The 15,818-nt window shown below is 41.5% G+C and overlaps 3 protein-coding genes across 6 annotated transcripts; 2 read left to right on the top strand and 1 right to left on the bottom strand.

The window, feature by feature from the left end:
* The first annotated feature begins 24 nt into the window (after positions 1-24).
* tor1 (torsin family 1) lies at positions 25-3,946 on the top strand. 2 transcript variants are annotated; one of them, XM_084035339.1, is made up of 5 exons: positions 25-324; positions 1,671-1,936; positions 2,025-2,200; positions 2,356-2,483; positions 2,593-3,946. In XM_084035339.1, the coding sequence occupies exons 1-5, from the start codon at positions 126-128 to the stop codon at positions 2,835-2,837; spliced, it is 1,014 nt and encodes a 337-aa protein (XP_083891465.1). In that variant the 5' UTR covers positions 25-125; the 3' UTR covers positions 2,838-3,946. The 2 variants fall into 2 exon arrangements, with proteins under 2 accessions (XP_083891465.1, XP_083891466.1); XM_084035340.1 differs by lacking the exon at positions 25-324 and adding an exon at positions 678-1,055.
* A 594-nt stretch (positions 3,947-4,540) lies between these two features.
* On the bottom strand, positions 4,541-7,064 carry nsa2 (NSA2 ribosome biogenesis homolog). The gene is made up of 6 exons (XM_084035933.1): positions 6,906-7,064; positions 5,750-5,937; positions 5,511-5,661; positions 5,226-5,405; positions 4,903-5,095; positions 4,541-4,818 (listed from the first exon to the last, which is right to left on the bottom strand). Exons 1-6 carry the CDS (start codon positions 6,906-6,908, stop codon positions 4,751-4,753), a joined length of 783 nt encoding a protein of 260 aa, XP_083892059.1. The 5' UTR covers positions 6,909-7,064; the 3' UTR covers positions 4,541-4,750.
* Positions 7,065-7,292: 228 nt separating this feature from the next.
* On the top strand, positions 7,293-15,790 carry gfm2 (GTP dependent ribosome recycling factor mitochondrial 2). Of its 3 annotated transcripts, none has more exons than XM_084034802.1 (21): positions 7,293-7,308; positions 7,434-7,519; positions 7,600-7,684; positions 8,005-8,050; positions 8,132-8,229; positions 8,323-8,448; positions 8,525-8,613; positions 8,695-8,783; positions 8,871-8,931; positions 9,577-9,762; positions 10,351-10,431; positions 10,512-10,660; positions 11,158-11,298; positions 11,382-11,481; positions 11,558-11,744; positions 11,821-11,897; positions 11,966-12,104; positions 12,182-12,352; positions 12,453-12,568; positions 12,655-12,837; positions 12,919-13,288. In XM_084034802.1, the coding sequence occupies exons 2-21, from the start codon at positions 7,478-7,480 to the stop codon at positions 13,045-13,047; spliced, it is 2,295 nt and encodes a 764-aa protein (XP_083890928.1). In that variant the 5' UTR covers positions 7,293-7,308; positions 7,434-7,477; the 3' UTR covers positions 13,048-13,288. The 3 variants fall into 3 exon arrangements, 2 of the variants coding, with proteins under 2 accessions (XP_083890928.1, XP_083890927.1); XR_014598895.1 differs by lacking the exon at positions 7,293-7,308 and adding an exon at positions 15,778-15,790 and having other exon boundaries at positions 7,317-7,519; positions 12,919-13,180; XM_084034801.1 differs by lacking the exon at positions 7,293-7,308 and having other exon boundaries at positions 7,317-7,519.
* Positions 15,791-15,818: the final 28 nt, after the last annotated feature.

The raw sequence follows: 15,818 nt of genomic DNA, 5'->3' as shown, positions 1-15,818 counted from the left end.
CAACCACAGCGTCTCTCCGCTACCAGCAGCAGTCTGCACTGTTGACACACACACACACACACACTGCCCTTTGACTTAGATTTCCAAAACTAACCGAAGTTTGAAGAAGCGCTGATTCCACAGAAATGATCCCGAGGAAGCGACACGTCCTGCTGCTGCTGATGCTCGTCTGCTCCGGCATGACGGAGGCCATCGAGCCCATTAGCACCAGCATCGCGGTGGGCATGGCCGCGGCTCTCACCGGGTTCTTAGCCAGCTACCAGAACATTTTCTACTACTTCCACGAGTGCTGCCGTCCCGAGTGGATTTCCTTCAACAGGACAGGTAACACAAACGTATATATATCGAGCTAACTCATTAGCCACATAGTTTGCGATGTATTCCGCTAATGTATATAAGCTAGCTAATATCAGCGAACGGTTTACCGTTAGCCGTTAGCTAAAAGTACCACCTTCTTCTTCTTCTGCTTCTTCTTCTTCTTCTTCTTCTTCTTCTTCTTCTTCTTTTATATACTTGTATATTTTAAACTCACTCGTGAAAACAATACATTTGGGGAATGACTTCGGGATTATATTCTTGTGAATGAAACATTTTGCATGACAGAATTTAATTACAGCAGATTTCATCAATTTTGTTTGTCGCTGTGTTAGTTTTGTTTGTCGGTTTTGTTTGTCGCTGTGTTGGTTTTGTTTGTCGCGTGTTTGTGATTGCACAGAGCCCGTCGCGTGATTTGTGACGTACAAGGAAGTTCCCCGTTGTAGAGAGATGCTAGCTAGTTAGCTCGGGGTTTAGCGCAGTTCGTTCCTGCGATATTACGTCGCTTTCACGTACAATAACGACTGTAGGGATTTAAAGTGGTGTTTTTTCCCCCACGATGAACGCTGCACGCTTCCATGTGTCGCTGCTCGTGTTTTTGTCCGCCGGTTTGCTGGTAAACACGTTCGAGCCGTTCACAACAACGCTGGTTCTGGGTGTCGGGGCGGCTCTGGGACGGACCATCTACAATTATTTACACGAAAGTTGCGACTCGAAATGGATAGCCTTCAATAAAACAGGTGAGCGTTTGCAGCGTGTTAAATGCCGGTGTGAAGGGTTTGTTTGGAAGCAACCAGCTAAAGGGAAACACACCTGTAACGTAGAATATATTATATACAGTCTGGAGACGAAAACGAAACTGCCATTCGAGAGCAAAAACAACCTAAACGGTTGCCTGAATGGGCCTTTTAGACACCCGTCACACACTTTTAGGTCAGGATTTCAGTCAGACACCTGGTTTTATGGCCGAGGTGAGCCACCTCACCTGAATTGGCTATAAAACGGTCTCCATTTACCCCCGATGCCTGTATATGACCTACATGAGCAACCTTTGACCCCTTTTAGTTCACACCCCGGTCATATTGTGCACCTTTCTAACAATATTTGCAAAAATAGTAAAAATAATAATAATTCCTTTGTGTTTTTATATCCAAATCCAAACATATTTTCTTACTGTAGATAGATAGATTACTTTATTCATAAATTGCAGTGTTACAGCAGCAATTAAACATTTAGGCATTTATCACAACAGATACACTTCATGCAATTTACCCTGATGCAGGTGCTGAGACAGGTGTTTCTGTCAGGTGTTTACAGCCACTAACCCCGTTGACTCTGTGCTCTGGGCTCTCCAGGTCTCGAGCTCGACCTGGAAAGCAAACTGTTCGGACAGCACATTGCGTCACGCATCATCCTAAGAGCTGTGAATGGATTCATGACCAACGACAACCCCAAGAAGCCCCTGGTGCTCTCTCTGCACGGATGGACCGGCACCGGGAAGAACTTTGTCAGTCAGCTGATCGCAGAAAACATTTACAAAGAGGGAATGGACAGCGACTTTGTTCATATTTTCACGTCTGAACTTCACTTCCCACATTCGAGTCAGTTTGAAACCTACAAGGTACGATGAGGAATCCAGATCAGATGGAAACACAGCGGCGTTTTTTATGTTTGGTCTTTTATATGAATGTTCTACTGTTTCTCTTCAGTCTCAGTTACAGCAGTGGATCAAAGGCAACGTCACCAACTGTGCACACTCCATGTTCATCTTTGATGAGATGGACGATATGCATCCCGGCTTGATTGACAGCATAAAGCCGTACCTGGACTACTACGACAAGCTGGATGGAGTCTCTTATCGGAAAGCCATCTTCATCTTCCTCAGGTGAGAAGCTGAAATAATTCCAGTCTGACCTGTCAATAATTTCCCTTTGACCCATAAAAACAGTTTAAATCTGGGGAGTAAAAGCGTAACACTTGTTCACTGCAGTCATCTGCTGCCCCAATCAGGCCGATTCTAATTTGTTCTAATTCTCCTAGCAATGCTGGAGGGGAGAGCATCACAAAGAGGGCTTTAGATTTCTGGAAAGCAGGACAACAGCGAGAAGAGATTGAGCTAAAAGATCTGGAAACAGAGCTCTCTCTATCCGTGTTCAACAACAAGAAAAGTGAGCGTTAAAATACATGAATGTTCCTTTTTGTTTATCGTCATCGTTCAGAAGCTAGACTTGGTGGAAAAAAGTGATCCTTGTCTTACTGAAGTCTCGTTTCTTATAGGTGGCTTGTGGCATACAAGTTTGATCGACAAGAACTTGGTGGACTTTTTTGTCCCGTTTCTGCCTCTGGAGTACCGCCACGTGGTCCAGTGTGCCATGTCGGAGATGGAAGCCAGAGGACTCGAGCCCGACCCGAAAGTGGCGGACCTTGTGGCCAGAGATGTCGTCTATTTCCCCAAATCAGAGAGACTGTTCTCTGTCAAAGGCTGCAAGACGATAGGGAGCAAGTTGGACTACTACACATAATGTGGGCATCTGATGGAAGTTGCATTTGATCACTTTGTGCACTTTTGTTTTTTTAAAAGAAAAAACTGTCTCAGCCAAATGTCGAGCTGACTGAACTCTGAAGAGGTCGCCGAGGCTTCTCTGTCTGACCTTGTGGCCACGTGGAGGATATTCAGCAGGCCTTCTCTTAATGTTGTGTATCACTTCCTCCTCATGTGGAGGCTGATGAAGGAGACCTGCACCATTTGAATGAAAACATGTTAAGACTGGAATGCTATCCTTTATAAGTGATGAAGGGGTTGGAGTCTCAAAGGCGCTCTTGTCTTCCCTCAGAGCTTTTTAACGACTAACAGCGTGTCCTCCTGTTATGTCACTGTTTATTCAATTTTAAAACGTGTAGTCCATATATATGGATTCCTGGAAACACCTGCCTTAATTCTTTTTTAATTTAATTTAATTTTAAGATCTACTGAGTTATTTTTACAAACGGCACATCTGAGTTCATCAGCAGGTGATGTTGACCTTTGTGATCATATTGAAATTTACACAGATATAGCTTTAATAGCTGATTTGATATATGTTGTATATATGTATAATAGACACTGTAATTGATAATGATAGAGTCCATAGTGAAATATTTCCTAGATGTAATATTTGCCTTACAGTCCTGATTTTATTTACACCGTGACTTGACTCTATGGCGGCATTTGGACACTGTTTATGAATTCAGGACAAAAAAAAAAGTTTTTTAAATTCTTAAAAATGCAGACACAGAATACTTAGTTGTGCAGATGTTGTATACATCAGAGTGGTTGATTATCCAATTACTTTGATTTAAAATCCAACGAAAAGGTTTGTTTTAAGACACTCTATTTTGGTTTTTAAAGAGGGGGGAAGTCATATGTAGTTGTCCTCTTTTATCGTGGGGGAAGAAAATGTTCTGTTGTTTAAGAAACCACAAAAAAAAAAAAAAGGTTATGAATGTCTTCTCTACAATCGTCACGGTTGCCTGCAGGTGAAGGAGCTTCAAGCGAACTGTGAAAGAACCTCGTTTGTGTGGATGGAAAGTCAACACTTCTCTGCTGTAAACACACCAGACAAACAATATACAAAATAAAACATGAAATGTTCCTGCTGTCGCTGTTTGTGATGTTACACACATCAGGCTGAAGAGCGAAGCGACCTTTGACCTTTTGAACCTGTGCACACTCCCATGTTCATCTTTAATAAGATGGACGAGATCATCCTGGCTTGATTGACATCATAAAGCCGTACGTGGAATACAACAAGCTGGATGGAGTTTATCGGAAAGCCATCTTCATCTTCCTCAGGTGAGAAGCTGAAATTATTCCAGTTTGTATGAAGAGAACGAAACATCTGTGACATGGTGTGGTAGATGCTGGTAGATGTTGCATGCAGGGTCCTTCTTCAGTGGAGGGTCGGGTTGGAAGAAGCTGAATTTGGTAAGAATTCTTAAATTATTTTCATATAAGCTGTTCCTCTACTATAATATTAGATGATTGGGGGAATGTAGTTTTGTTCCTGCATTGTTTTTGCATGTTTGGCTCCTCACATTGTAACATTTAAAAGTAGGCACACTACATTCTTCGAGATACTTTTGTGCATTTCACTCACTATGTTTATGGATATATTATAATAATGTATAACTAAGGGCAGAAACACAGTTTGGATTATCACAGGTAAGCAAAAGAGGAGAGAAAGTATCTGGTGTCATATGAAGTTTAATTATTTATCACATTTAACACAGTAATCACACCATTTTATTCTTCAGTTACAAAAATTGCTGCAATGGAAAGTGCAGCATCGGCGTCCGTCCTGCGATGTTAAGCCCGTTGCATCGTCGGGGAAGTCGACACTCCTCGTGTGAAGTCAGAGTTACCAGGCAAATCCAGTTAGTGTCAAGGTCAAGAGTCTTATACCAGCAGGACTGCATTAATGCAGCCATCATTCTCTGGGTTATTTGTCACCTGGGCATATTTACCTGGTAAGTAGAAGAAATATTTTAGTTAAATGATCCCATTAATGTAGTGCATGTAAATCCACCGATTCACAGATGAGCACTCACCCCAGACGACCTTTCCTCCTTGTGTGACCAAGCCCAGCTCGCTGACATTGACCTCTACGACTGTTCCTTTTGTGATGACTCCCAGGGAGGTGTAGAGCGGCGACGAGGGGTTCTTCTTCACGCCGAGGATGGGAAGGCAGAACGTGGCCTTCAACTCTGGATGCGTGACGTGAGCCTTCTTAAAACGCAAACCCTGGAAGTAGAATAAAAGAGACGGGAGATTCAACAATAAGCCTAAATGCATGTGAAGAAACCGCATCGCAAGTGTTGAATGTAACCAGACGTACAAAAACATGTCAGTTCAAGTTATACTGCGATCTCACCATGGGTCTGATGAAGCGCTCATATTTGGGAGGTTTACGGGTGAAGCCGTCGCCGACGAAGCAAACTTTGGTGACCATTCTCTTCCAGGCTTTCTTTTGTCTCTTTCCGGTTTTGATGACCTTGAGCACTTCCGTCTCTCCCTGGGCACGCACTTTTGGCAGGGGCACCTCCCATTTCCCCTACGGAAACCATAACAGTTATGATTAAAAACCAGTTACGTTATTTCCACAAATTATATTTCCCTAGAACTATTTTTTAAAAGGTGGATTTCATCTACTACTCACAGCCTTCTCTTTCCTCTTCTGTTTGATCATGTTGGAGAGGACCTTAGCCCGGGACTGTCCCTCCCTGTCCAACAGGTAAGCCGGTACTGCTCCCTCTGGGGTCTTATCATCATTCTTCTGCTTGGTCTTCCTCTGTTCATGCATTTTGATCCTGCAAGGATACAAGTGAGTATTGTTAAGCTGTTCGTTCATCATTTTCTTCGTTATAATGCTGGCAGATGTTCTGTATCTGTACTCACGTCTTCTTCATCTGGATCTTCTCTGAATGTCTCTGTTTGTGGTACAGCTTGGCCTTCAGCCCAATCAGCTTCCTGGCTTTGTGGGATCGCTCGTGGACCTCACGGCTCTCCTTCTTCCTTTTCTTTTCATGGTGGTCCAGGCGGTAGCCATGCCGCTTGCGATGTAACTCGATGTGCTCGTTCTGCGGCTACAAAGGGAAAACAAACAAACATGCAATTCAAATTGGTGCAGAAATCTACGGTTTCCGATGCCAAGTAAAAACTACAGCACGGGATACTGAAACAATATATTATGGTGAATATTTGAGAAGCTAACATCCACGGAGTCAGGTTGTATTTGCAATTTTTAACTTCTGGTATTAAACTGGTCTTATCTAACAACACCTTCCTCTTTCTAGGGTTTAATTAGTAGATATCATCAGTTCTGTCAACATAACTTATCATTGATTCATGTTCCTGTCATTCTTTTTCAAGCAAAAATGCCTCCCAAAAAATGAACTCTGGTTCCCGCTTCTCAAGTATGAGAGTTTGACGCCTTTCTCCGTTTTATATCATTATAAATTGAAGACATTTGGGCTTTGATACAAATAAATCTCCTTGGGGCACATTTGTGATATTGTGCTATACAAACGATATTAACTATATTGGTACATCGATCAATAATAATAAAAAAAAGTTAATTGCAGCCTTTAATTGATCCACTCCTAGTTTATTGTTGTGGAAACACAAATGTCAACAAAAACAATTCAGCTAGATCATCACTTTAGATGAAGTTCATTGAATGAAAACCTTACAACCTATCAGTCCATCATCAATGAGATCTACACTTATTACATCATAATACCTATTCACCTTTAAGTCAAGTCCAAGGGTTTGACCATATAAGGAACACCGTTCAGACAACCGAAAACCGTATGTTCACCATATGGATGTTAAACATGTACGCTAACTTTCGCCAAAAATCAAAATGCTCCAATAAAAATTAATTCAACCGTAGGGAACATCACATGGTTTTAATACAGTAAAAGCAACACTAGGGCAGCGCAGCACGTCACCTCGCCACATGTGAACCAAAGCTAACGCTAGCACGACATGCTAACCTGTTAAAATGCTTCGTAGAAGTCATTAAAAACAATTAAACCGGCGGTCTTCTTACCATGTTGTGATTAGTCGGTTAAGTATTTGCGTGAATCCGTCGCAGGTGGTAACAGTTGGTAAAGACGCAGACTATTCGGTGTGTTTTTGCTTGAGGCTGGGGTCGTTTCGATGTTGTTTTCCCCGTAGCCAATATGTAGAGGAAGTACGTCACGCTGACGCGCCGGATTGTCCGTTCGTTTAATGTGCTCGGCGTCGACTCAACAAAACCCTACCGTGACATTGAACTGTGTTAAAAACATAATTCGTGATTTAAAAAAAATAGAATTCGGATAAATAATTGATGTTGAACTTTTTTTGCGTACACAAAACATTTTAAATGATTTAATATCGACGGGACTTTTTGTTTTCGTGCCCGGAAATAGAAGCGACACACGCTTGTTTCTAGGGGATGTGTTTTGGAAGTATGACATTTAACAGCATATTCTTTTTTTGTAGGACATTTAAACGCTGCCGTGTTGGATAAATGTTTGTCTTCTCCCTCTGTTTCTTGTTTTTCTGACTGCACGATGGTTCCTCCGGAGCTCAGAGTGATTCCGGGGAAGAAGCCTGGAACATAAGAAGTCATTGAAGATGCGACTTCGAGGCTGTCAGACATTAAACAGCATGGTTTGGGTACGATATACGTTGTCAAGATGAATGCGTCATGTATTAATTTTAATATCGCGTTGACGTCAAAACATGTTAATTCACAGGGAAGGTATCTATTGGCTGCTGGGCTCCAGTGCTGCAGATGTAGAGTGAGCTGCCATGTGAAGAGACATTACAGCTTTCTCCCTGGTACGTGGTTTCTATAATTTATAACTATTCAGATCCTTTACTTAAGTAAAACACTGAACATTTTAAATACTCAAAAATGAAGTAGTCAATATGCAGAAAAGTCAGTGTTTTACTATTATATGTGATGCTGCATTGATGTGTGTGTTGCTGTAGATGGATAGTCTGTTGTTAAGGGCCTTGATGGACGGGGGGGACAGATGTTTAATCCACAGTAATGTGTTACAGTCTATAACACAGTAAGACAAATGGATCACATTGTAAGTAATCAGGGATTCAAAGGGATCCTCATGACTGTACTTCATGTTTATCTACCGTCACAGATGATGTGAAATCCCTGCGGACTGTGGTCAGCCCGGATATATCCAAGTAAGTGATCACAGTCAGTATTTTTTTTGAAAATGCTGTTGAGATCCAGCCCTGGGCTTCAGTGTTTAACTGTCTTTGCAGGATCCGAAACATCGGCATCATGGCACACATCGACGCGGGAAAGACAACGACCACGGAGAGGATGCTCTATTACTCTGGTTATACGAGAGCACTGGGAGGTGAGTTGAGTGGTTAAAAAACAAGATGAGGACACAGGGAATTCTTTATTGTTTTGTCTCTTAAATGAATTTCCGCTACTTTGTTGCTTTCAGATGTGGACGACGGGGATACAGTCACGGATTTTATGGCTCAAGAGAGGGAGCGAGGCATCACCATCCAGTCGGCGGCAGTCACCTTTGATTGGAAAGCTCATAGAATAAACCTCATAGACACGCCAGGTAGAAATAACCGTCTTTGTGAGAATAAAACGTTCGTATTGAAATGAGAAGCTCAAATCTGACCTTGTGTTTACAGGACATGTTGACTTCACTCTGGAGGTAGAACGGGCGCTTCGTGTTCTCGATGGGGCCGTCGCAGTGTTTGATGCTTCCGCGGGTGTCGAGGTGAGCCGAGTGATTTCAGACTTTATTTGTTTTGTGTCGTGTATTTTTGACTGAATAAAGTTCCATTTGAAAAACCCACAGGCTCAGACTGTGACTGTGTGGAGACAAGCAGACAAGCACCATATTCCCTGTGTTTGTTTCCTGAACAAGATGGATAAACCTGCAGCCAAGTAAGTGACTAAAGCAAACACAACTTTATTTTGTTGTTGTTATTTCTCAACATTTAGCTGGAAATTGTCTTTTGTTTCTTCTCTCAGTTTAGGTTTTTGCCTTGAGAGCATAAGACGCAAGTTGAAAGCCAATCCAGTCCTCCTGCAGGTAGGCTTTTAGAAAAATAATCAACTATTACATGCCATTAAAGACATCTGGAAACAAGTACTGAGCCTCAGCATCCAAGTAGCAAATTCAGGTCAGTAAAGTAAAAGTACAAAACTATGAGCATCCAAATGTACATGAAGAAAAAGAAGTAAAAGTATTCATTGTGCAGAATGCCCCCTATATTATATTACTGGATTATAATTATTGATGCATTCATGCAGCTGGTAAAGGTGGAGTTCATTTTGATTACTTCAGATTCTGTTGCGTAGCTTCACCTGTAATAATAGATCACAATTTATTATTTGATTTATGTTTTGCATTAAAAAAAATCTGGAAAGCTATCAAAAAATATAAAAAATACAATATTTGCCAACAAAATGTAGTGGTGTAGAAGTATAAAGTAGAATAACATGTATACATAAAGTGCAAGTACATCAATATTGTATTTTAGTAGCATACAGTATTTGAGTACATGTAGTTAGTTTCATTGTTAGTTATCAATCAGATAAGCAGCAACAACCAGGTTTATGAACAATAAACCAAATAAGTAGAATAACTTTTAATTACTGTATAACTTGTAATGATTTAATAATAATAATATAAAAAATGTAATGTATTTTCATGGAGGGACGTCCTGTTTCATAGATTCCCGTCGGCAGCGGTAAAAACTTCTCGGGCGTGGTCGACTTGTTGACCAATCAGAAGCTGACGTGGAAGCGGCGAGCTACGAGAGACGATGGCCGGACGTTTGAAAGCAAACCTCTCGACCGGTCGGACGAGCCGGAACTCCTGCAGGAGGTGAACGAGGCCCGGGCAGCTTTAATCGAACAGGTCAGGACATTCATAACGGCCATTTCCTCTTCAGTTTTATATGGTTTCCTGGACGGAACAAAGTATGAATATAATGACATTTTAAAAAATGGACAAAAGATCTTTGAAAAGTACAGAAATGAGGAAGGATAATGTAAATCTCCCAGATGTTAATGCTTTCTTTCTCTTTTTTTCTTTTTTTTCTTTTTTCCTTAATAACTTGATTGGAGTTTTTTGTACCGTCCGTTTAGTTTATTTGATTGGACTTGACAAGCAATTTATATAATTTTCCTTTTGTTTATTCATTTTCATCTTTTTTTACCTTTCAAAATAAATAAAATAAAATTAAATAAAATTAAATAAAATAAAAAATAAAATAAAAAAATAAATTAAATTAAAAATTAAATTAAATTAAATTAAATTAAATTAAATTAAATAAAATTAAAAATAAAATAAAGAATCAAATAAGAATAAAATAAAAATAAAATAAAATAAAGAATAAAATAAAAATAAAATTAAATAAAAATTACATTAAAATACAATAAAATAAAATACAATAAAATAAATAAAATAATAAAAAACATAATAAAATAATGTTCTTAATCACAGGTTGCTGATCTGGACGATGAGTTCGCCGAACTCTTGTTGACTGACTTTAGTGACAACTTTGATGCCGTTTCCTCACTCAAAGTAAGTGTATTGTACCAATTTAATGTGAAGTAAATCTGTGACTGGTGAATCCAGCGTGACCAGGGTCAATGTGTCCCCAGCTACAGGAGGCGGTGCGGCGGGTGACTCTGGCCCGGAAAGGTGTCCCGGTTCTCTGTGGGAGCTCTTTGAGAAACAAAGGTGTTCAGCCTCTTTTAGATGCCATCATCGCCTACCTGCCTGCCCCCCATGAACGCCACCACGACCTGGTGTGAGTGAAGAACTACTTTATAGATGCTCAGGAAATAAGATGTCTGCTGTTAACCGTTTATTATCAGCCTGCCACTTCAAATAATTAAAAAAAATCATTTGTGTGTAGCTAAATGTTGTTAGTTTCCTGAAACTGTCACCAAGTAACGTTCAAGGACAAAAACAAATAGTTTAATTAGTGGTTTAAAACAAGTCAAAATAAGTTCATATTAAATTATATAACAATTAACAAAATGATTCCACAGGTATTTAAATGTTAACTGATAAGTAACAGTTCACTTTTATAGTTGGCTAACATAACATTTTACTTGTTTCACAATTAAGTGTATTTTGTCAGATTATTTCAAGGTTAATTTCAGCCATTTTCCATTTGAGGTCCGTGGACTACTTTTCCTTGTTCCATGGAATGGGAGAGTAATTGAAATCATGCCTTTTTAATGAATTTGCTTTCATGAATATTTTTCTCCGTACACATAAACTCTGTCCATCATCCCGCAGGCGCTGGTACAAGGAGGATTTATGTGCTCTGGCCTTTAAGGTTCTCCATGACAAGCAGCGTGGTCCTCTGGTGTTTCTCAGGATTTACTCCGGTACTCTGAAACCACAGACTGCGGTCCACAACATCAACCGGAACAGCATGTACGTCACTTCCTTTACAACACATCGTCCAAAAACAAGCAACATGTCAGATATTTAAAACATTTCTGCATCGTTTTGTGTAGTGAGAGGATGAGCAGGCTGCTGGTGCCGTTTGCTGATCAGCATGTAGAAATCCCCTCGATGACGGCGGGAAACATCGCTCTGACTGTAGGACTGAAGCAGGTAGGGCATCATACATTCATTATATTCTCTTTTTTTTAAGAGGTTCATCTATAAAAACGGTTATGTTTTCCATTAGACGGTCACAGGGGACACCATCGTTTCATCGAAGGCTTCTGCAGCAGCTGCAGCCCGCCGAGCCCAAAACGACGGCGTGGCAGGGAGGAAGCGTGGGGAACATGCCGGCGTGGTCCTTTCAGGGGTGGAGGTGCCCGATCCCGTCTTCTTCTGCACCATTGAACCGCCCACCATGGCCAAACAGACTGGTCAGTGACAGTAATGACAGCGTTGCTCTTGCAAACTCCTCGTCATTCACACATTGTATTATTTCCCCCCTGAAAGATCTCGAGAATGCCTTGAATTGCCTCCAGAGAGAAGACCCCAGTCTCAAAGTCAGGGTTGACCCAGACTCTGGCCAGGTAATGCCGTCATCGGATTGGCCAGGAGATTGTTCCTCCGCATGTCAACTAATTGTCTCCATCCTCAGACCATCCTGTGTGGGATGGGAGAGCTGCACATCGAGATCCTCCATGATCGAATCAGAAGGGAGTACGGCATCGAGACTCACCTTGGGCCGCTGCAGGTGGCTTACAGGGAGTCTATTCTCCACGAGGTTTCTGCTACAGGTACAACAAACAATCACTTAGCAGGCGCATTAAGTTCTGTGAGGAGGAAGTACTTGACTTTTTGTATTCTAATGCAGATACGCTGGATCGTACTGTTGGGGAGAGACGACATGTTGTGACAGTGGAGCTGACCGTCACGCCTCTGGACGTCTCGTGTGAATTCGCTTTCACGGAGGATTTGGGGGAGCAGCTGTCGCCAGACGTTAAAGAGGCAGTGGAGAACGGGATGCACAGCTCACATCTCCAAGGTATCTTTGAAACCTGCCTTTCCCTTTTTTATAATGCTAGATTTTATTATTTCATAATGAACCGAGCCCACTGATTTTAATTACTTGCCTCCACCCTCAGGTCCGTTGCTAGGATACCCTTTACAGGGTGTCTCGACATTGATCCAAAGTGTCAACATGGAACCTGGAACGTCTCCCGCCATGGTGTCCGCCTGTGTGTCCCGCTGCATGCTGAAGGTTCACCAATATTTCATTGCCGCATCATAACCGTAAACTACAGGGTTATCAATGTGTGAGAAACAGCTCTGCTTCATTGGGTGCAGGCCCTGAAGCTCGCAGGAGGTCAGCTCCTGGAGCCAGTGATGTCCCTGGAGGTGACCGTCGGGGAGGAGCGCCTCGGCGCCGTGCTCGGGGACTTAGCCCAAAGACGAGGGACCGTCCGAGACATCCAGAGTCGTCACGACGACAAGGTGCTGCTAGCAACCGTGCCCCTGGCCGAGACGATGGTGAGACCATGTGCAATTCAAACATTTTTTTGGTTTAACCGCTCAGTTGTTTTACTGTTCTCACCCGTTTCTTTTTTAAAGGGATACTCCACCGTCCTGCGAACGCTGACATCCGGCAACGCCACCTTCTCCCTGCAGCTGGACACTTACGAGGCCATGAACCCCCAGGACCAGAACACCCTCCTGAAAAGAATGGCTGGTGTGCTGTGATCCCCTATTCTCAAATGTGTGCCCAGTAATGGGACCAACACAGCTGTGACAAAGGCATAGCGATTACTCAGTTTTCCAGAACTTTCAGTTTACTGTAAGTACAGTGTTCTGTATCAGACTCAGAAAGTGAAATGTTTTTTATAGAATGAATACCCACAGCAGGAAAGAGGAATATACAAATTGTGTACCATATTTAATGTTGGATGGAAAATAAATGAGCAAAAAAGAATTTTCACCATTGTTTATTTTTAACAATTTGATTCACAATCAATTTTACAAATATTCATAAAAAAAAAAAAAGAGTGCATTCATAAATGTGTGCTGTTTATGTCATTAGATGGGATCAAGTGTTCTGTAGAGCAGATTTAAAAAGGATGATATGTCTACCAAGGAAGCTTGGCATTTGATTTCTCAGTTTTAGATTCAAGCACAGGGTTGTTGGATTTGCTTCCTGTTCCCACGACGAGCTTTTCAGTCGTTTCAGATCCCTCTGTACTCACGGGGACAGTAGCTGGAAAACAGCGGCTCAGCTGGGATCCCACGCCTGAGAAAAGATTAAGAAAAAAATAATGAAAAAAGTCCTGGTATGCCATGAAAAATTTGTATGTTGAAAAAAGTCAGTGTACTTTTAAAAAAAGTCGAGAAAAAAGTATAGTACGTCAGAAAAAGATCATGAAACAAATCAAAGTGCAGGATGTCGAAAAAAGTCATAGTATAGTATGTCGAAAAAAGTTGTGAAAAAAGTAAAAGTATAGTACGTCGAAAAAAGTTGTGAAGAAAGTCATAGTATAGTATGTCGAAAAAAGTCATAGTATAGTACAGTGTTTCCCCTACCATTGTACAGGCCAAGGAGACCTGCGGCCAGGCCAAAAAAAAAAATCAATATGCCAAAAATAAGCCACCTATCAATTCATTCATAAATCAATAATCATTTACATTAGGAGCGCCTCCACGCAGCCACTGGCGGCGCCAGAGTATTTTTTCTGGTTCAACTACGGTGGGGCTAACTCATACGACGGTGGGGCTCAAATCAATGTCAGAATTTCAATGTGAATATATAACACCCAGTGGCGCTGCCACATAAAATGGAATCCAGTACGCACTGGGAGGACTTTTTTTGAAGGTGGAAAAAAAAAATTGATGCTGCTGAACCGGGCCGGATGCAGCCGCATTTGAGAGGACGATCGCGCGTGTGTGCGCAATTACGCATAGCGTGTGTTGGCCCCTCTCCACTACACAATACAGCTCGGCTCTAGGCTCGTCACCTCTCTGCTGCTGAGCACTGTGGGCCGAGCCGATGCATGTCTCTCTCCCCGGGCCGGCAGAGTTATCATACCGTACTGTGCGTGCGTGTCCAAGCGTGTGTGTGTGTGCGTGGAGTGCTCACAAGCGTGCGCTTGTGTTTAGGTCGGGGATGGAGGGCACAAAAAACTATTTGCACCGGGGCCTATCACCATGATATACACTACTGATTTCACTGATACTGAAAACATTAGATTTTGTCTTAAAAAAGTATTTTTCCATTTGTTGTTGTATTTGCCGTTTCTGTGCGTACATTGAAATTGAATCCTGGCGGCGGCGCTGACAACACCCTCCCACAACTATAATCACGCACACAGTGAGAGAGAGAGACAGAGACAACCAGCTTACTAACGTTAACTTAACGTGAGTGACTATAAGCCGCTAACGCGAACTGCTAGAGCCAGGTAGCTTACAAACTAGTAGCCTGCTGTCTCTGTGTCGAGCATACACTAAAAGCGGGCTCACATGAGTGACGTTGACGTACGGACAGTACAGTCTGTTAATGAACACAGATCAGTGACAGTTGTCATCGCAGCTGCCTGAATGCCGTTACGACGTGACGTGGTGGTGCTGTTGAACTCCGCACTTTTCACATGGGAGAGAGAGGGGGATGTGACATGTATCAAAGGATCTCCAGCCGGGATTCGAACCTGAGGCTGCTACATATATGCAGACATGGGTAAATGGCATGCACTCTAACCACTCAACCACCTGCCTGCCTGCCGTGAATAAGCCTTTTTATGACTGTTTTGGACTCACTACACTCATATTTTGATTGACACGCGATATAGAAGCATATGTTAGGACTTTTACATCATTTTTACAACATTTTATGAATTTTGTCGATTTTTCACTTTTTTTTCCACATGCTATATATGACTTTTTTTTTCCTGAAAAAATGGATCATGGCTTTTTATGGCTGTTTTGGACTCACTACACTGAGACTTGGTGCATCAAGCAATATGAGCGATTTTTATGCCTTTTTAACAATTTTAAATATTTCTTTATGAATATATCCTGACTGACTTTTTCATGAATTTTCGACGTGCTATAGTATGACTTTTTTTTGGGGGGGGGGGATATGACTAAGCCTTTTTATAACAATTTTGCACTCACTACACTCAGATTTTGATTGACACGCGATATAGAAGCATATGTTAGGACTTTTACATAATTTTTACAACATTTTATGAATTTTGTCGATTTTTCACTTTTTTTTGAAAAAATTGATCATGGCTTTTTATGGCTGTTTTGTACTCACTACACTGAGACTTGGTGCATCAAGCGATATGAGCGATTTTTATGCCTTTTTAACAATTTTAAATATTTTTTTATTAATATATCCTGTGACAAAGGCATAGCGATTACTCAGTTTTCCAGAACTTTCAGTTTACTGTAAGTACAGTGTTCTGTATCAGACTCAGAAAGTGAAATGTTTTTTATAGAATGAATACCCACAGCAGGAAAGA

This window comes from Eutrigla gurnardus (genome assembly GCF_963514095.1).
Source record: "Eutrigla gurnardus genome assembly, chromosome: 19".
Classification (NCBI taxonomy): domain Eukaryota; kingdom Metazoa; phylum Chordata; class Actinopteri; order Perciformes; family Triglidae; genus Eutrigla; species Eutrigla gurnardus.
The sequence above is the reverse complement of the archived record's forward strand: the minus strand, read 5'-3'. Positions and strand labels throughout refer to the sequence as shown.